Source organism: Taeniopygia guttata, chromosome 8 (genome assembly GCF_048771995.1).
Source record: "Taeniopygia guttata chromosome 8, bTaeGut7.mat, whole genome shotgun sequence".
NCBI classification, from domain to species: domain Eukaryota; kingdom Metazoa; phylum Chordata; class Aves; order Passeriformes; family Estrildidae; genus Taeniopygia; species Taeniopygia guttata.
The window spans coordinates 11,328,762-11,349,272 of NC_133033.1; the positions used below are offsets into that span (position 1 = coordinate 11,328,762).

Here is a 20,511-nt window from a genome sequence, read left to right on the forward strand (position 1 = left end):
AAAAGTTAATCTGGAGAAAGTTACAGTAGTAAAAGGGAAGGCAACATCTGTGTTAATTAGCAGTTAATCTTCAAAGCCTGACTGATGGGTGACTTTATGGCCTCTTTCAATTGAATTAAAATTCAGACCCACGCAAGTTCTATTTTTACTTCGTTTCTCCATATCAGAATAATTTGTCTGGATTTAAAACTTCATTTTTGCTAAAAATATTGATATTTCATAATCTAAAATGAACTTTTGGTTAGTGCAAATAGGCAGTGTAGAGAGGAGCTCTGTGGCTCTGGATGCAATTCCAGAGAATGTGGCTTTATGATGTGGAGCATTGCTGAGGGTAAGGACAGGTGCATTCTCCAAAGAATCTGTTTCTCTTGGGGATTTCACAGTTAAGCTCTTTGGTTCAAAAACTGCTGTGTGTGTACAGTGCCTTTCACAGTGAGCATTCACAGTGCTACTGTAATGTAAATAATCAGTTAGTAATTTAGCAACAAATTAGGAATGAATTTTAGAATACTTGGAACCACTCTTCTGAATACCAGAGCTGGGGGAGAAGAGTTGTTGATAAAGGAATGTGCACTGTGCACTGATGAAGGTCTAATCTGTGGAGTTTGAGTTCTCGTTTTCCAGTGAATATTATATGTTCAGAAATAAAACTTAGAGTTAACATTCTGGCCCTCCACAAGCTTTTTTTTTTTTTTTAATGGGCATTCATCCTGATAAAAAGCAAAATTCTCAGATAAATGTGAAATGTGTGGAGAACAATGTAACATCGCCTTCCCTTCCATAGCAATATCAAAGAGGTAGTGCTTGAACTATCACAATGACGACATACTGTGGAAAATTTGAAAGGGTATCAGCTGATGTACATCAGTGTGGGTTCTGTCAACTGAGTATCTGGTCCAGTGTTCTTTCCTCTTAAATGAACAGAGTTAGGGTACAATCTCATGCTAGCTATTCTTTCATTTTCACCGTAGCAATAAAACAAAATATCTTTATAAAAGCCTCTGCTCACATCCCAGTGTCACAGAAATACAATATACACCTTTACAAAGTTGTATCATATTTTCACTTTAAACGTAAAAAAGACCCAACCTGAAAGAATATGTTTTTATGTAAAATTTAAGCTGCTTTCAAACGCATTAGATGAACTCCTTTGTACTTTGTATTGAGAAGGTAAGAGCTAACCACAAAATTTCTTCTGTATTCACCTACAATACATTTCACTAAAATATGCAGCTAGGAGTAGTGAGTGCCCTTTAATACCAAAAGAAAAGGGTGGGAAAGCCTCGTTAATTAAATCTCTTCAGGGATCCTGGATTAACTGCAGCTCTGTTTAGTTTGTATCCTCCCGGTAAAAAATGTGCAGACCCAAGACAGCAAATATTGATTTAAATGGAGATGCAGGGAAAAGGCCCTGTTGTCTTTTTTTTTTTTTTTTTCCACTTGGCACAGTTTTTAGTTTTGATTCATTTTTGGTTACAAAGGATGAAAATCTAAATCCTTCTCCACTCCCTTTCACGCTGTGTGAAAATATTGAACCAGGACTCAGCAAACTGGATGCAGCTACTGGTGAAGAGAAGAGCACATAAAGCTGCCCTACAGACAACTGTGGCACCAGCCTGAAACCTGTGCCAGGGTTTCAGCTGTCACTCCCTTTGTCACAGCCACCAGGGATTGCATTAAGTCTTCAGCCTAGCATAGTCTAGTAAGAAGTGGGGAACAGAGTTACACCGTGGTGCCACAGCCAGGGAAGTTTTGGCATCACCCCCATTTGCTTCAACCACTGTGAGCATAAGGAATTGTCCTGTGGAGCAAGTGCTCTACTGCCATTGACCAGAGCATTTCCTGATAAACAGTCTTCCTAAGCATGGAATGAATTTTACTTAGCTGATTTTTGAAGAGAAAAAATGTAAAGACACCAACAGCTTAGCCCCCAAACCTGCTTATGTGAATTTAGTTTTCCTTTGTTCTGAACTTAATTGCATGTTTGTAATCGGCGACATTTCTGTGCATCCTGTCTTGATTTAAACATACATTTTGTTCATCAACAAAATCCAAGTGCACACAGAGATGTGTGGAGCCATGCACTTCTTCTGCACAGTGCACAGTGCAGCAGGCCGAGGTTGTTTGAGATTGTGCATAAACTGCTTGAGTGCATGGACCCCAGGTGACAAGTGCAACCTGGGCACTCACAAAAGGCATCTTCTGCTGATAACTGGAGTCCAGCAATAGCAAGGGCTGTGGCTCTAACCACAGTCTGTACTTAGGAAAGGGAAATAAAGAATCTAGACTCAAGAGAAATCAAGAGAATATGTATTTCTGGAAAGAGAGGATTAGGGAAGAGAGTGGGGAAGGAAAAAAGTTTGAAATTGGGATTTACTGTTCTGTAAACAGTTTGCACCAAGACCACAGTTCTTACCTGAAGACTCAGTGCAACCTGTAGAAGCCCAGTAGCTGTAAGAAATTCATCTACCAATTTGTGTTCTTTACAGGGGATACCAATCATCTTTAAGAGATTAGCACAGGTTTGAAAATGCATGAGAATCACCTTGAAATAATATATATGTGCAATATATAGGCTGGAGGGCAGAGTTTACAATTATAATTCTTTAGTCTTGTTTCTCTTGTATGTGCTTTGCAGCAAGCTGGACCTCTATGATCACCCTTGATAAACAGGAATTCTGCTTTTCTTCTTTGAGCTCAGCAGCAGAGGTGTCTGAAGGAGCTCTCTCTGCCTCAGTGAAGTAACTTCCTTGTCTCGTTGCCTGAGTTCAAAACTGAACTGAGATTCATCAAAGTCAGGTCAAGGAATCAGAAATAAGGAAACTACAGAAGCTTGGACAGCAGAAGTCAATTTTCTCAGGCTGCTGCCTTGGTTTTTTTCCTCTTTGTTTCAGGTTTCCATGAGTGTATTGAATAGACAAAGAAAGAAAGGAAATAAATTAGAAAATGTACACAACACAAAGATTGGAAATAAATCCATAAATTAAATACCCAAGCAGATGCCTCAGCTATTTCTGTACTTGTAGTAACAGACTAGTCCTTATTTCTAATGTTGGTTTTGCCTGTCTTGCCCAAAATAATAAGTAAATAGTAAGTCAAATAGTTTTGGTGTTTTTTAAATTAGATGCAGTTAAATACAAAGCTGTCATTTCTCTGCTCCTTTTTGTGATCATTCATAAGTGTCCTTCCTGTCTTTTTTTCAATGCCATTTTGACATGGGGTTTATTAATTGTTGCATCTCTTTTTAAATCAGATTGTGGGGGGAGATTCTCATGGGCCAGTTATGAGTAGCCTTTACTGCAGGTTTCCAGAAATTCAACTGAAATGGATTTTTTCCCTGTGTTCCATTGGTGCAGTATTAATATAAACAGAAAGCAAATATTTCTGGAGATTAACTGAACAGTATGCCACCCAACTGCAGTTTATTTTCAGGATTCACAGTAGGGATGATCTACCAAGAGTTTGGGCTGGCTGGAGTGCATCACTTCTCTATACCCAGGTACATCTTGCTGGGCACAGTCACTGCCTGAATCTGGAATGTGGTCTGTGCTGTTCATAATGCATTCCACTTGTTTAAGCTTTGCATAAAATATACATGATGGCTAATAAAACATCTGTCCATGTACAAATGTTTCACTTTTCATGACCTGCAGCAGGATGTGTGAGGCAGTCTGCTCACTGCTAGAGGGGCATGGCTGTTTATTATTAGATGTCCTGCACCATTATGGAATACAAAGCAAACACGTGTGTATACTCACACAGACACACACGTACAAAAGAATGAATAATTATGATAAATGGCTGCCTAACAGGTATCTTTATAATGCAGAAATAGCAACCATTTTTACCAGCTAAAATCAATTCTCTGTGCTTGCATCTTCTTTGCTCTTCTTGTGCTCTTTTTTCTTCAGAAAGTATGTAATGAAGTAATTAGCAAGAAAGTACTATGTCTTAGAAGAAACAGAAATAAATCCAGGCTAGGGCTGATATTCTTCAGGATTTAGAGTCTTGCCCTTTTCCTGTACCAAAGGTACTTCCTTACTTCTCTCAAAAAAAACAGCTCTCTGGCAAGAGAAGTGCATGTGCTCCTCAGGGGAGAGGTGAGAGCCTTGCTGTTCTCTCAGTGGTGGGTGCATTTTTCTGTCAACTCATTCCAATCTGTCATTTACAAACCTACATCTGATGTGAAGAGAAAGGCATAGACCAAAACTGTGACTTGGGGAATGTGGGTGTTTAATTTGGCAAAGCAGAAGAGTTTTACAGCAGCTGTACTCATAGACGCTCCCATGGGGGGGGGAAAAAAAAAGAAAAAAAAAAAAAAAGAAAGGGAGAAGTCTCACTCAACATAAGGACAATGGTAGCATTAATTTGATTAGTATATGGAATTAAGTAGTGGCTCACCAGTATGTCCTGACAGATAAATATCCTGTATTTTTAGTTGTAAGGAAATGTACTATGATTTAGCAATGCAAAAACCCAGAGAAATCCAGGGATAAAAAGAGTTGATTCTTTAACATGGGAGTGCAGAGGGGCCATGTGCCTTCTACCCTCCTTCCCCAGGATCTGTCACAGATGAGGCTGACACAGGGCACATGACAGAGCGCCAGGCAAAACCAGAGTACCCTGACCCCTCCCAGAGGATTAATGGTCTCTTGATGCACCACAGATACAAATAAATAAGTACCAGAGATAATTCTACCTGAACATAGTCTAAGTTAATTCTTACATATTTTTGAAAATATTTCTGTTTATTTTGAATCATTTTAACAAACCTTTTTGTTGGAAGGGCATCTCCCATTATAAAGCCTCTACTCTGTGTATTATAGGTCTCTTAGTTTGTTTAGACCAATACTCTTATTTATACTTATTTATTAATCAAGAGGCCTGACAAGCTGCTGCAAATAAAGCTGCTGCTGATTCAGTAGTTTGGTAGGAGAGTCATCTCAGGATTAGAATCTATAAACAGCTTTTATGAAAAGATATATTTTTTGTCAATTAATTGGCCTGGAGAATTTTGTCATTTCAATCTGTCACTGTTGAATTTTACTTTACTGCAATATTTTGAAATTAAGTCAAAAAGGAAAAGTGTCTATCTAATGCTTTTGGCAAGCTCTCTGTTAATTAATAGCTTTTTGAAGTACTAAATTTCCTTGGTTTTATCTTAATTAACACTCTTAATTGACCTTCTGTGATCTCTCGTTTCTCCCAAAAGAATTAAAAAATAGACTTCTAAATTCTTTTCTGCAATCAGATTGACATGCAATTGCTTGTGTAGACATATTCTCTGCCTTCACAAATGTTTTTTTCATTTTTATTTTTTACCACTGAAGTCCCCACTGGAAATTACAGCCCATTGAACCATAGAACTAAAATTGATTGTGCACATAAAAAATCCTGGAACAATTGAATGAAGAAAAGAACTTCCTGGAATTCTGTGCTAAAATCAGAACTCAAGTGACAAGAAAACTTTTTCTCGATTTGAACTCACCTGCCCTGGATCACCAAGAAAATATTTTATATTCTTCCATTTACCCCCAGTGACAGAAAGAATGAGTTTTTCCTTCATTTAGCCTACATCAAAGCACGGTTATAGATGTCAAAGAAGATGAATTTCAGTTGCCAGCATTTTTAGGGTGCATTTTCTATTCCATCTTCTTTATATAAATTTCTTATTCTTTTTGTGAAATAGTGGAAACTTAAAGCTGAAAAGCCCTATTTGCTTTTGTGTTAAATTATTTTTTAATTAAAGCTATATGTGTCACATATAACAACTCTAGCAATTGCATTTACTATTTTCTTCTGAAATATAGAATGCAAGTCTCTTTTGTAACATGTGAGAAACTAGTCAGTTCTTTCTGATGGAGTTTATGGAAGACATTACTAAAAATGCAAATTCTATGTTTTGAGACTTGAAGTTTTCAAGTAACTATTAATCTTGGAGCTTACTTTTATATTCTGAGATTAAATAATGACATTTTAAACACTTAAGCTTTCACTAAGAGCAAGATAAGCAAGCATGTACTTCATTTCAAGCATTTTAACTAAGTTGATTCCACTGTTTTTTTAATGTCTTTAATATTAAGCATATGCCTATGTACTTTTCTGAAATGGTGAATGGTATTTAGCAGAGTGAATTGCAACCTATACCTATCATTTCTTTAAGAATACTAATAAAGTAGGAAGTATGCAAAATAAGGTTTCATTTTTAAGGTAAACAAAGCAACTTTTTGTGAGCATTGCCTTTTATTGCTGCATGCAGCTGTAAATCATGTCTTAAAAGCAAAGCCATCTTTTTAAAAGTGTATTTTGAAAACCAGTGCATTATTTTCTCCTGAGTTGTCGAGACAATTTCCTGTCCAGATCTGGTACCCCATTAATTTTATACTATGAAAAAAAGTCTCTCTAAGCCATAGGAAATAACTTTGGGATTGTTGCACATACATATATCACAACAGTGATATATGTATAGCCTGCTGTAGTTCTGCAGATGATGTTTAACAAACTCCTGTTTACCCTGTTTTGGGATTAATATCCTCCTTCCCCCAGATTTGTGCAGTTACATAGCCTTATGCTACACATAAATGGAGGATTTTTTAATTTCCTATGTGTAAAATTTGAAATTCGAGTGCAGTAACAAGAGGAGCTCTTTTTCTAATGAGTCTCAAAAACCTATGACCAAGAAACATGTAAAACTCTCCTGTAGAGAGGGAAATTGAGTGCACAGTGCATAATAGCAAGGGCTGAGACATTGCTTTGCACTACAGTTTTATGGGATGATATTTTAAAAGGTATTCTGAGATTTATGGATTTTTAGGGATGGCTAAAATAGTTTTTTGCATTTCTAATATTACTTTCATTAGAATTTTGAAAGCATGTTTATGGTATCAGATTGAATTCTAAGGTGTTACCAAATCACCCAGAATCTCCGCTCCTTAAGTATATTCCCTTCTATCCCTGTGTATCTTCAGAGGAAAAAAATGGGATGAATATAAGTGCTTTGGTTTAAAGTATATAATCTGTATTCTGTCATGTACTTCATCTCCCAGGGAAGGTACCTGAGAACTCACTCTGCTGTTTTTATTTATCCTGCCAGTGCAGTATATAGATGAGAAGACTAAGGTCCAATGGTGTTAAAACAAGACATGAAATATTGATTAATTCTTTTTTTAAATTCCTTTTTCCTCCTGAGTATAGCAAATTTCAGATGCTCCTGTCAATATAGTGCTCTCCAATAAACTTCCATTATTGGAAGGGTCCTGATCTTCATCGTGTTCTTAAAAATGGTTATTATGATTCTAAAACGCTTTGAAAGCTCAAGGCCAGTGTTTTCCTGGTGCAAGAGCAGAAAGCAAGTTAGCAGCAATGCAGTCTTTTATCATGGCAGAATGTTATTTTGAAGTAACATGAATTGGATTGGGAATTCTCCCCGCTAGACAGTAGCAGAACATTCTGGTTGAAGAGATGAAGATCCTGATGGGGCAGATAAACAGATGTACACTTTTGTGGCTATAAAGTTGTCAAAAATAGAAGCACAATTACAGTTGGTTTCCACCTAATGAAACATGGGTGTTTGGCATCCTGCCTTTAGTTTCCACTTGTTGTTCTTCAGTTTAAGTTAACCCTTTATGTTTTATTTCCAGTATGATCTTTACAAAAGCAGCTAAACAGATACTTAGCTGTTTCCCCAAGGGAAAGGATATTTCAGGAAAGGCAGGGATAGAAGTTCACACCAGCTCAACCATGAAGGATGACAGACATGGGCAAGGAAGAGAATATTTAACTACTTTCAGTGTTCTTGGACTCAGCTCTGGGAATTGAGGCAATTGTTTTTCAGTAAAAAAACCAAAGTTTTATTTAAACTGGAGTGTACTGGAGTTTCTTTAGGAATGTAAAGCTCTTGGGGCTTTTCTAGTATCCATAATAGAAGGTATTACACAGAGAAGGAATTTGAAACTCAGACCTGTATGTGCCAGGTAATTGTCATGATAAAGGCTGTACAACTACATTTTCACCCATTGTCTTAAATAGTATTTAGTTCAACTTGAGCAAGGAAGTAACGCAGAATCTATGCCAAAAGCCACTGATTGGTATTTTATGCAGGAGGAGGGAGGCAGGAGACCAGAATACACTCTTGCTCTGAGCTAGGGAAAAAAACATCAGGTTGGTTCTTCTGCTCACAAAGAAGTTGGGGCTTATAGGCTGGGTAAATTGCTTTAGGGTTTTATTTTTCCACATGAAAATTTTATTCCTATGTTTTCAGAAGATTTTGTTGGTGGCAGTAACTGATTTGCACATGGGCTTACTTGGGAGTTCTTTTACAGCAAAATTTAATTGTGTGTAAACATTAGGCTGCTTTCACTTAGGATGGAGAACAGCCTGCTCCCTGCCATGCCCAAAAGCTAAGAGCTTACAGGTGTGCCAGAAAGCTCATCTATCCCCTCTTCTCACTCACACCCAGCTCTATTAAGGTGCTCTATTAAGATGGTTTTGTGGTATCTTCCTTTGGAAACAGGGCATTTAAAAATAATTTAAAGAAAATTATTTTCACTGATTTCAGTCAAACTAAAAGCAATACATGCACAAAGCTGGACTTCAGCCAGTTCATAAGCAGCAAGGGCTGGGTGTGCACTCACTACTGGTGAGGTTTGAAAGCAGTGAGTCTTGCATGCCCACGTTATCTGGGTAACTCCATTGACTCCCAGTCCCCCATTGGTAACATTTGTGTGACCAGAGCAAACAGGATTTAGTTTGTGGTTAACAATGCATGTGTTTGCTCAACCAACCAGTCAGTCTGTGAGCCAAATCCTTACACGTGTAATTTTTCTCACTGGTGCAGGTAATACTTCTGGGCTGATCGAATATATCTAATCATTTGAGCCAAGACTGTCAATCTGGGCACTTCCTCTTGTGATTTTCTCTCTGCTATGGTAGCTTGAAGAATGATAACACAAAATTAGGTAAAGGGATATGTGCAGAATTTTGGTTTTCAGAACCTTGTATTAGATGATTTTGTACCGAAATATCCTTGGAAGATTCCTAACTGGTTGAATTTTCAGGTTGAGGATAGCCCACTTCAGATTAAGATTTTGCTTGCAGAAGAAGATGGTGCCTACTGACATGCACACACCACAAATTCCAACAGTACTCTGTATTTTGGTAAACTTTATCTCATTTTACAAACTCCACTAATTGCTGTCTTTCAGATGAGAGATAAATAAATGAAAATAAATGCTTTTCTGTTTTACTGGATGCACTGTTTGACTTCAAGTATTTAACATGGCTTTGGTTTTTTTTCCTGTGGCCAATAGCTGGAGGCCCCAAGCTGGGAAGAATGAGAGCATATCTATAAATAATTCAAAGTAGTTGTATGGTTTTGACAGATTGTCAAGCTGCTTAATGCCTTTGTCCCAGGCAATAGATTGCATTTCTTTGATAAAGTGTTGATAATTTCTCATTGCAATTTGTTTTGTGTATGTTGTATTTTCACAGAGTCCAGTCAGGTTCATATCTCAGCACGGGTTGGTTTACCTTAATTTTGGCTATGGATGCCTGCTATGGAATTCATGTCTATGGGATGATAAATGACACCTACTGCAAGTAAGATCAAAGAAAATTATTTTCATGCATCTACAATTCTGATGTCTTGTCAAAATTTCACAATTGATTTTAATATCATAAATCCAAAAAATGGATCAGGCAGTCATTTCCCAGTGTTTTGCACTGATGTGACACTATTGTCAGCATATTCACTCCTGATCTGGCATGTGCTGTTGATAAAATAAAAACATTTACAAAATCTAACATCAAATGTCATAAGGAGCTATTTTTAATCAAAGATCTTTTTCAGTTTCTGAATTAGCTGGAAATAAAGTATGCTCATATTCTTTTGATAAAATGTATTTGCTTCCATTGCTAAAACAAATCTATAGAGGAAAAAACTCATACATTGTTTTCTGAATACCAAATACACCTGGAAGTGAAATAAAATTATTAACCCAGGATAGTTACCTGAAATTACATTTCACTACCATTGAGCAATCTACTTGAACTTTCTTGGTTATATATGGCTTGTTTTGAGTAGTAGAGGGTTCTAATTAGATAATAAAACAAGTCTTGTGAGCTTTATCACCATAAACTGACATAAATTCCAACCAACTACTGTTGGTGACCTTACAGTGACAGTGGATTAATCCTGTGGTCAGAAGTATAATTCTAAACACAATTTTTAGAAGGCCAAGTTAAATATTTTAATCTACTGTGTATGGTAGAAAAATGTAAAATGAAACTATTCCTCATTCATTTGGAAAAGCAGGAAATGTCATGAGCAATGTATGGTGCTAGTACATACACATCTATTCTTCTGTACCTAAGCTGGCCCAAGTCCTGTATGTAACCAGTCCAGTGCATCACGAGCTCCTGAAGTCAAGCCTTTGTGCAGATTCTCCCTCCACATTCTGCATCACTCCAGTGTGAGACTCATTGCTGGCAGAACTTAAAAAAATGTCACAAACAACAGAATTTGAGTCACAGCTGTTTAATTAGGATATCTTAACATTAGAGACTGACTTTTTAGAACTTGCAGATCTCACTGATTGAGTCATCCAGATGGAATGAACAGAATGAACATATGTTGTTCTTTGTTTTTGAAAACACACAGTGGGAACCCTGGGATGAGGGGTGACAGGACTAAGGTTATCCTCAGAGAGCTCAGCCAAGCTGGCATTACATAGCCCTGATGTAAAACCAGTCAACAGCATGATAGCACTGTTGGCAGGAAAGAGGATGTCCCCTTTAAGTTGTGATTCTGACTGGATTACCTACTTAAATTGGATGTTACTCTTATAACTGCCCTGTTCAGCCAGTTCAAGAACCAGTTTCAACAGCTAGGACTATCCAGTGAGAAGACTTTGCTTAGGGAGGGAGCCTTGTGGGCTGAGTTATCACAGGTTAAACAAAACGTGCCATGCCCGTAAGAGCCAACCCATCGGCTTCTCACTGACTGGTAAGATCAGTGTATGCTGAGAGATACGCTGAGCTTTTTCTGCCAAAGGAAAATTCCTAGAAATCGTGATGGAATGAAAGCCCTTACAGTTCAGCAAAGGAATTCAAGTGCTGACACATGGACAGGATTTCAGATCACTCATAGAATGGTTTAGGTTGGGAAAGACCTTTAAGATCATGGAGTTCAACTGTTAACCCAGCACTGCCAAGTCTGCACTAAACTGTGTCCCAAGTGCCACATTTGCACATCTTTTAAATACATCCAGGGCTGGTAAGTCAACCACTTCCCTGAGCAGCTTGTTCCAGTGCTTGCTTCACCTTTTGGTGAATAAATTTTTCCAAATATCCAATTTGAACGTCCCATGATGCAGTTTGAGGCAATTTCCTCATGTCCTGTCACTTGTTCCTTGGGAGAAAAGACCAACTCTCTCCTCATTACAACCCCGCTTCAAGCAGTTGTAGAGAGTAAGGTCCCTCCAGAGCTTTCTTTTCTCAGGGAGGAAGACTCCCAGCTCCCTCAGTCGTTCCTCATGGAAGTTGTGCTCCAGACCCTTCACTGGCTCCATTGTCCTTCCCTGCACTCACTCCAGCACCTCAGTGTCTGTCTTGTAGTGAGAGGCAAATATTGAACAGAGGATTTGAGTGTGGCCTCAGCAATGCTGAGAACAGGGAACAATCACTGCCCTGCTTCTGCTGGCCACACTGTTGCTGATCCAAGCCAGGCTGCTTGTATCTTGCATTCAGTTGTATTACATTTTTTTTTTTTCTTGAAAAAGTACTGAAGTATATCTTTCTTCTCCCCAGGTCAGAAGGCTTTCGCAAAGTTCCCTACCACTATTACGAGCCAGGAAGAGATGAGTGTGAGGAATACTTTCTCCATGAAAATGCTCCATATGGAGGCCACAGATTTATCACAGAAAAGAAAGTATTTGCTAAGTGGGCCAAGAAGCACACAATAATATTTACACATCCCAACTGGACAGTGTCTTGATACTGATTTACTTAACTCTCCCTTAACAGCATATTACAAAAATGTCTCAGTTTACAATAGTTTTGCTTACATCTGGCTGGCCTTTCTCAGCCTAGGTAACACTAAACTAAAAGCCAGGAGACAAAGAGGGTGGTGGTTCAGCTGTTAAGCAAAATTAATTATCTGTGGAAGGCAGACACATTGTTTGTTATTTCTTAGGGTTTTAATCCACACTATGCACTTTATACTTTAACTGGATTTTACTTCAAGGCAGGAGCAGTTAAAGACAGATGAGATTTCCTATATATACAGGTGCACACAAAGATCATGATGGTCCTTTGAAAATTGTCCATCATCTCAGATATTTAAATTTATTATTTGTAGCTCATTTGCTGTACTGAAGCACTAGTTCCATTTGTGGTATCAGGAGAAATTTTCAACAGGAGAAATGTGAAGAAAAATACAGATCTCCAAGGTCCAGGAGTGAATAAATTTTAAAAAATAACACCTGAATATATTGATATACAGTATATTGTGAGCACTTGCATATATGGTAAAATTAGAGATGAGCTAAGCATGGTTCTTGAACTGTACCCAACTATTGAATGAGAAGATATTACTTAGTCAAGACTCTTGTTTAATTCATAACTTCTGAAATGCAGCTTCCTTCCACTGTGGTCAGTCTGCACCATCTGAGGCTATGGAGTTTGTGCTTTTTGAAGCTGTTGTCCCACACTTCAGTTCCAGCAGAATGGCACTTGGCAAAGATTGTGTTTTGCAGCCCATGATAAACCTTTGGATGTCATACCAAGCCTGCTATCAGTATGCAAGCTGGTGAATGTAAAGTTGTCTCATTAATATCTCCATTTACTCCAGTTGTGCATTTGACTTACTCCAACATCCAAATAACAGTGTTTTGACAGTATTTCCCATGCAGCCATCATAATTTATTTTAGATCTTCAGTTTCTCCATCTTTAAAAACAAGGGTAGTGTCTATCTACCTCACAAGAGAGTTGTGAGGATTAATTTAATTTCATTTAAAGCACTTTCCTGATGCAGAATGCTCCAGATCATTTATTCTTAACACAAAAACAATGGTACCTGTCATTTATTCTTGTCTGTTGGGTATTTGAAGAAAGTGACAGTGTGTCTGACTCTGATGGCAAATTGTTCTGTGCATCCACTTTCCTACTGAGGATAATTTGTAATACTGAGTTCTATCAGCTTGCATTCCTTCAGATGAAGTTGAAAGAACTCCCCATCTCACAGTATTATCTGCACATTAAAAGGCAGTTCAAGAACCTTAAAACATACTCATCTCTAGTTTAAGTATGTATTTCCAAGCTTACTGTCATGGAAAGTTTTCAACTGCAGCAGACTCATTTGTAATATGACAATAATTCAAATACGTATGTGAGTTTTATTTAAACTGTATTTAAACTAATGCTTTAAGTTTAGAATGTGTCCTATGAATTTTTTAACATCTAGAATGTCAGATTCAACACTGTAATAGCCAATACTGTGAACACTTGAAGGAATTATGTGTGGAACATGTCACACAGGGTTTACTCACACTACTTAGACATTTACCAACAGGAAACTTTGTATGCTTTTGTAAATCAAGAAAAGGGGAAAGTAAAAAGCTATTTTTACATGTAAGTATTTGTATAGTGACTGTTTCCTATTGTATATTTGTATATATAAATATATATTTTATATATTCATTGCATGTATATTCTCTCATCAACAGCTCAAACTTGTAGGATGGGGAGGAAATCTCTTCCTCATCATTCCTCCTCCTGATCATTGTTTTCTTGTTCTTGTTGGTAGGTGATTCCAGGGTATCATCTCTGTTGCATCTTTTATTTTCTACCATAAATGCAGCTCTCTGATTTTATTTTTTTTTTTATATATATAGCTCAGCTTTCACTGCTTTCTTTAGTATTCTTACTTATTCATTCTGGTTGTCAGACAAAGGCTGGGGCCATGCTTATGATCTTGGATAAACATCTGTATTCAAACACAGCCTTTGTCCCAGGTTTCTGGCATGACTTATGTCTCACCTTCCTGTTTGGAGAAGGAGAACAACAGTATTTTCCTACTACCTTTCTTGACTGACTTTCTTGAAAGCTGTTGAGATGAGTATTCCCATTTTTAACTTATTTGTATGATGCTTTGAAGAAAAGGTGCCCAAAGTGTCTGAAAATTACATGCAATGCTGTGTTATACAAGTAATTAAAAGTGGCTGTTTCTTGTCCCTGGAGTTTAAAATCAGTTGTATGCTGATACAACATGGGATGAAATCAAAAGGGGGGGAAGGGTCATGTTTGGAAGAAGAGCTGTAGTAGAAAAAACAGACTTATTATCATGCATCTGTTCAGTTCACATAGGTGGCTGGATATGTGGAAAGGTAATAAAAAATTGTAAGGCAGAATTTGAAAAATGCAGGACATGCAAAATTAGGGAGAATGTTCCACGCATATTTTACAGGGCAGCTTGGGAAGTCCTACAATTTCCTTAAGGGAAGAGGAACTGCAAGGAAGAGCATCAGCCAATTGAACTTGTATTTAGAACGTTTCTGGGTTAATAGAAAACTGCTATGAAAGTGCTGCACATGAAATTGTTTGGACTGTACAGACTTCCATGGAAGCGTCCTCTTGAAGCAGAGTGTTTCTCCCCCTGGGTGTTACTCCCCAGTGAGCATAAAGATTCTGCCTGAGTTGTGTTCACTTGGTTTTTAAGCTTGAGAAAGGTTTTAAGGTAATTAATACTTGCCAATTCACCATAAATGTGTTGTAAAATACGTGCTTCATTCTGAACCTCTTTGAAGAATGCTTGCATGCTGCATGAAACACTATCACAAAGGATAGCTAAGAGAAATACAGCTCTAAGAGCGTCTACATGTACACAAAATTGAGAACACAATTAGAGTTTGAGCGTCACAAATCAAAATAAAGGTGTTACTGTCTGCCTGGATTTGCTCTTAGAGCAGATCCACATTAGAAACATTGCAGCAGGCTTCATTCGTACTAGAAAAAATTAATATCAGTTCTCTTACTTAAATGAGCCTGTCTTTAGCATGTTAAATGCATTTACATGATTTTTATTGTACGAGTAAGTAACTGTGACCACTGTGTTAAAGATGATTCTACAAAGAAATTACGTGGTTGAAATCTGTTAAAACCCAGCTGTGGTACTAAAGAAAGAATGTCAGTTCTCGGGTGTCTCTAAGGGATCTTGGTGGTTCACCTTCTGAGAGCAGTTAAGAAATCAGCTGAGAATCACTTATTAATTCTTTAAGATAAAACTACTACAGTTTACCTGAATGTAATCATATCCTAATTGCTTATTCATTCAAGCAGTCCTATTTTAATCAACTACTCTTGAGTATAAAACAAGCAGGGAGTTTACCTGAGGTTTTCAAAATGCATTTTCACATTGCTGCTAATAGAGGAACCCTCAAAAATAGTTTGGCCTTTTTTTTTTTTTCCCTCATCATGAGCTGAGTAGTCATCAAAAGTTTATTTTAAAATGTAGGGGGGATTTAAATAAACTTTTTTTTTTTTTTTTAAGAGGGGGGAAAAAGGGCATAAATGGTTTGGTTTTAATAAACATTTAAATGTTAATATACTTTGTGTTTTATGTTACATTACCTTCTGACTTTTTATTTTCATAGCAAAAAGTTTTAAATAGGAGCAGAAATTTTCATTTAAAAAAATTCTTTTTGGCTGGCTAATTACTATTCATAGATAAATGACTAAATAAAATAAGTAAGTGTTGTTTTTCTTTCTAAACTGACATAACAGACATCTTCCCAACCTTTTCATCCCCATTAGATGTCCAGATCACATCCTTCTGCTTATTCCAAAGCCTCTTCTCAGAAAGAAAAAAATTAGTTTATATATCCAGCCAAATTCCCTTTCCATCTGGGCTGGGAGGCTCCATCTGCAGACTGCTCCTATCAGTTACATCAGTAAATGGGGAGGACTTATGGAGAGCTCTACTTAGGAGCAGATGGTGTTCCAACTTCTAAAAAGTGCCCCTAAACTGCTTTAGGCAAGGAGTACCCATTGATCTCTCTTGGAAATACTTTACTAAAGTAGTGTTCAGTTTCTTCAAATGCCTTTAGCTCCAGTGTAGAATAATTGTCCTACTCTTTTGAGTAGGAATTATCAGCAATGGGAAAGCACACCCTTTACAGGAAAAAATGGAGGCAAATTCTGTGTTGTTAAATATTTGCACATAAACACCACCATGGATGAAGAAGTCAGCCTGACACAAATTATCTGAACCACTCACTGATTTAGGGATCTCTGAGGACTCTCTTCAAAACTAATGGAAGTGGCTTTGGCAAGTTCATGAATACAGCACCTACCCCAGTAAAATCCTTGCACTCCTGGGTGCCAGGGTAAGCAGTGTTTTGTCTGGGAAGTACCAAAGCACAAAATACTTGGCAGAATTAATAAAGAGAGACCTATCCAGCTCTTGGAGGGATGATGCTGATGGTCTTCCATTATTCACCTGCTAGTGGGCTGGACTGAAGTAGGACCCCACACAAAGATAGCTGGTAGCAGAGCACAGATACTCAACCAGAAGACGTGTCCAGGTAAGTAAGAATTAAGTAAATAATCCCTTATGGATTATAGCTGGATGATGCTCCTAGTAAGCAGGAAATCAGAAGCACTTTACATATTGATGCTTAGAATTTGCTGTCTTTTTTTCTGCATGTTTGTCAGAAATAGTGTGTCTTTAGTTGTGCTAAAGCAAGCCTGGGGTGTGTTCATGATGAACCTTAGGGTACCCACAAGAGTGAACCTCACTGTTAGTATCACACAGGAGCTGTCTGTGGGCATTGTGATTACTGTGAGCAACAGTCATATATTTATTTTTAAAAGTCCTGTTATTCCTGACTATATTTAGTTCCTTTGGGGAGGAAACGTTTCATTTTCAACAGATCTGTTTCATTCTGTTCCTTCTTTCCTGAGAGGACGCACAGGAATGAAACTTAACCATAGAGCAGTGAAGCCAGCCACCAGATTGATTTGTATTTTTCTGGCTATTGCTGTGATGTGTATAGCTGAAGTCATAGGGAAGGGGAAGCTTTTTGTAAACCTTGTCTAGCATAATCTACAGAAGATTCTGTGTCTGTTCTGGATTAGAGTCTCCTAGGCAAACCCTCCAAAAGGGGCTGAGGGAGAAAGAAAAGGTCTCTGTCCATTGAGAGGTCTTCTGTGGAAGCCATACTAACATATGTAGCACATCTGGGCCTGCTCCCCCAGATTTTGTAGGTCCCCACCCAGCTGCAGCTTTGGGCTCTTTCCAGCCCCAGTGGAGAAGAATTCTCCATCAGATTTAGGCAGCCTGTGATCACACAAAGCCTGCCCATCCTCCCCTTCTGTGGACCAGGAGAGTGCTGAATCTGCCCTGGGGCTGCCGTGTCAGAGCAGGGACACACTCCCAGTCAGCAGCGTGATTTGCTTGGGGCACAGTCTCACCTCAGGTGCTGAACTCAGTTTCTTTGAATATGATAGGAAAGATATCACTGGGTTTTGTTATTGTTTGTATTATTAACTCACAAAGAGTTACTGCTTCATGGATGTCTTACACAGCTGATTTAATGTCTTTTTTTTGCATTGCTTGCTGCTGTTTCTGGGAATTCCTCAAAATATGCAGCTGTCAACATCTTCCACTGCTGTTCTAATTTACTGGAAAGAGACTGTAAACTTGAACTAATGCATGTTCTTACCATGTATTATGCATGATAGCATGTTACACATTTTATTCTCCACTATAATAAATAATGTAAGTTTTGTGTAAACTTAGTTCAAGCAGAAGTAGTACTTTTTCTTTTTCTCATATCATGTTTTGCCCAGAGCACTTTGCTGGAGTTCTGTTAGTTCTATTAGCAGCTGGCAGCAAATAAACTGTTGAAACCAGTCAGGAAATAATTACTAAATTTGACATTTTTCACTGAAATATCAGAAATAATTCAGCTTGCTTTTGTTAACCTATTCTAGCATTCACAATCACAATTCTATGTTCTGTTCTAAGGAAATCTCACATCCCAAGTGTAACTTGGGAATGACTTTTTTGATACTGATGTTGTTAAGAGGTTAAGAGGGCAATGATCCCAAAGTTTCTTTATTTACAGGAGTATCTTTTAACTGTAAATTGAACATGTGGAAGATTGGCTAAGATGCCTGCAGAGTTTTTAATAATTTTGCTACTGAAAATAATATTTCTGAAGATGGTTGAAGGAAAAACAAATTGTTTGCTCACTGCTCTTTTGGCTGATCACCTGCACCCCCCTCATACAGAGACACACACAGTGCAAACACATTGAGTGTCTGCAAACACAATGGGTGCCTGTAGGGAAGGTCCCTTTTTCATCAGGTAGGGGCAAGTAAGAACAACTAAGACTAATCTACATGGTAAATACAGCTTATAGTACTTGTTGATTAATGTTTATTCTGTGTATTTCCAAAGCCTGTGTCTGTGTAAGCAAAGAATTAGCTTAGCTGGATAGGATCTGTAGCCTGAAACTGTTGGTGCTAAGGACCTGATCTCCACACTTACCTCTAGTTTGATCCCAGGGGCTGAATGCCACTAGTAATTGGAGCACATCCTTTGCTTCCATCCAGAAGGAATCTGGTGTACATGCTCAGGAACACTCCATCATGCAAACTAAAGCTCATTAAGTGAGGTCACTGTACTGGACTGTCCCACAGCAAAGTGGAATTCCTGCTAGAACATCTTTTAACTCAGGCTTTGCAAGGGTATTTTTTTCCATGGGTATCTTTCTTTCAAATTTGAGATATGATTCCTCCTGTCAGACCATGGGAACCAAGGGCTCCTGATTATTCCTAAATTTACCATCCAAATGTGCTCCATAAATCAGGAGTGTGATATAGGACAAAGTGATCCAACATGGGTACAGCATGGAAAGTGCTTTGTCTGATAAAGAGTTAATGTGATTCTGCCTGTGGATGTAATTTTATCCTGAACATGCTGGGTGCTTGCTAATGCATGCATTGTTTTTATATACTGCAAGACACATAAAAATTCCCTTAATCATTTTCCCAGGGTAATTTTGTTCTTGTGGCCTTCCAGTTGTATCTGTATATGTGTGCATATATGCATTTATATACAGTGTGCAAGCATTCTTCTGTTCTTAGAAAGTTGCTACTATATGCTGCTAACATAAACTTTTTTAGGTGGTTCATGTTACACAATTTATTACTTGTATTCTTTGGTTGCCTTTTGTAATGCTGACAAGTGTACTGATAGCAGATACCACTGTAGACTAAGAAAAACTTTCATACCATTTATACTTAACTTTGTATGTTTTGCCATGTGTTTTCTTGCTATATGTTACTTAGTTTTTGCTCCCATTTGGAGAATGTGCTTCTGTGTATTTGCAAAATTGTGCCTGGATTATTTTAAAACATGAATAAATGTATACAATTTTCCAATTGTCTGACATAATTTATGCATGATTTTGTGCAAAACACTTTAATTCTTGTTTATGTATATGCCACTATAATAATATCTGGCAGTTCACTGAACCCAAAGAAACAACGGTCTTTTTTCTCATAAGTGTTGTAAATCAGCTGTACACACTTGAGAGACATTTTAAGGCATCTGCCCTAAAAATACTCTGCAATTCAGCCACAAAACCTACACTTGCAATAAGTCATGATTGTATTTCTGTATGTTAAAACACATTGCAGGCACAAATGCCCGTTGTGGAAACGTTCCATTGGATCCTGGTCATAAAGGGCACAACCTTGCCAGAGCATAGTGGTCTTGGGGCTGAAGCCACTGAAACCCCAGAAGTAGACACTGAGCACATGCTTGAGAGGCTGTGTAAATTAGAAGGGCTGGGGGAGAGATCACTTTTCAGGGAAAGGTGCAAACCTCTACTTGCAAATACAGGAGTGTGAGGCCTACGTAACTTCTGTTCCCCAGTGGACCCCATGGTGCTAAGGGAGGAAGGCAACGAGAACTCATGCAGCCTCAAACTTTGCTATTTTCCTGTTCCCAGCTAAGAACATGATTGATTAAAAAGCAACAGCTCTGATCTGTAAATCTTTACTCGGTCTGTATGTGCTGAAGTAAACATATGTAGAGTAGCTGTGTTTGTGAAAGGACCGGAGATTCTGGGTTTATCTGTCAGCACTGGCATATGTAATGCAGCAGCTGTCACCACCTAATTTTGGGCCAGATTCTGGTATATACCACTTAGAACTTGGCTATATTTTGTCAGCTACCAGAGTAAGGGAAATGAAAAAAAAGTATTCCTGTGATAAGGATAAGACTAAATAAAGGGAAGAAATGCTTTTCACATGCTCAGCTTTGAGGATCCTTCAAGTCTGATATGCTGCCAAGGGGTTTGTTAAGAATTTGTGTGTTACTGTTTCAGGCATACTCTCTGCATTAACTGTAATGTTCACTTCAGAACCATTACAGTGTGAGCTCTGAATGCGTATTAGTAGCATGATGTAATATGGATTCATTTCATCCTTTTTCCATGCAGGGT

General features: G+C 38.0%; 1 protein-coding gene across 5 annotated transcripts in view; it reads left to right on the forward strand.

Moving 5' to 3' along the window:
* Nucleotides 1-20,511, forward strand: part of ST6GALNAC3 (ST6 N-acetylgalactosaminide alpha-2,6-sialyltransferase 3) — a 274,004-nt gene that overhangs the window by 198,774 nt on the left and 54,719 nt on the right. For 2 of the 5 annotated variants that reach the window (XM_072933070.1, XM_002190404.6), the window contains 2 exons: nucleotides 9,490-9,597; nucleotides 11,806-19,444. The exons of 1 other annotated variant lie outside the window; for it this stretch is intronic. In XM_072933070.1, coding sequence (XP_072789171.1) covers nucleotides 9,490-9,597; nucleotides 11,806-11,992 — 295 coding nt within the window. In that variant the 3' untranslated portion in view covers nucleotides 11,993-19,444. Of the gene's footprint in view, nucleotides 1-9,489; nucleotides 9,598-11,805; nucleotides 19,445-20,511 lie in introns of those variants that run through there. 2 more of the 5 variants (XM_072933068.1, XM_032749872.3) reach the window with 2 other exon arrangements.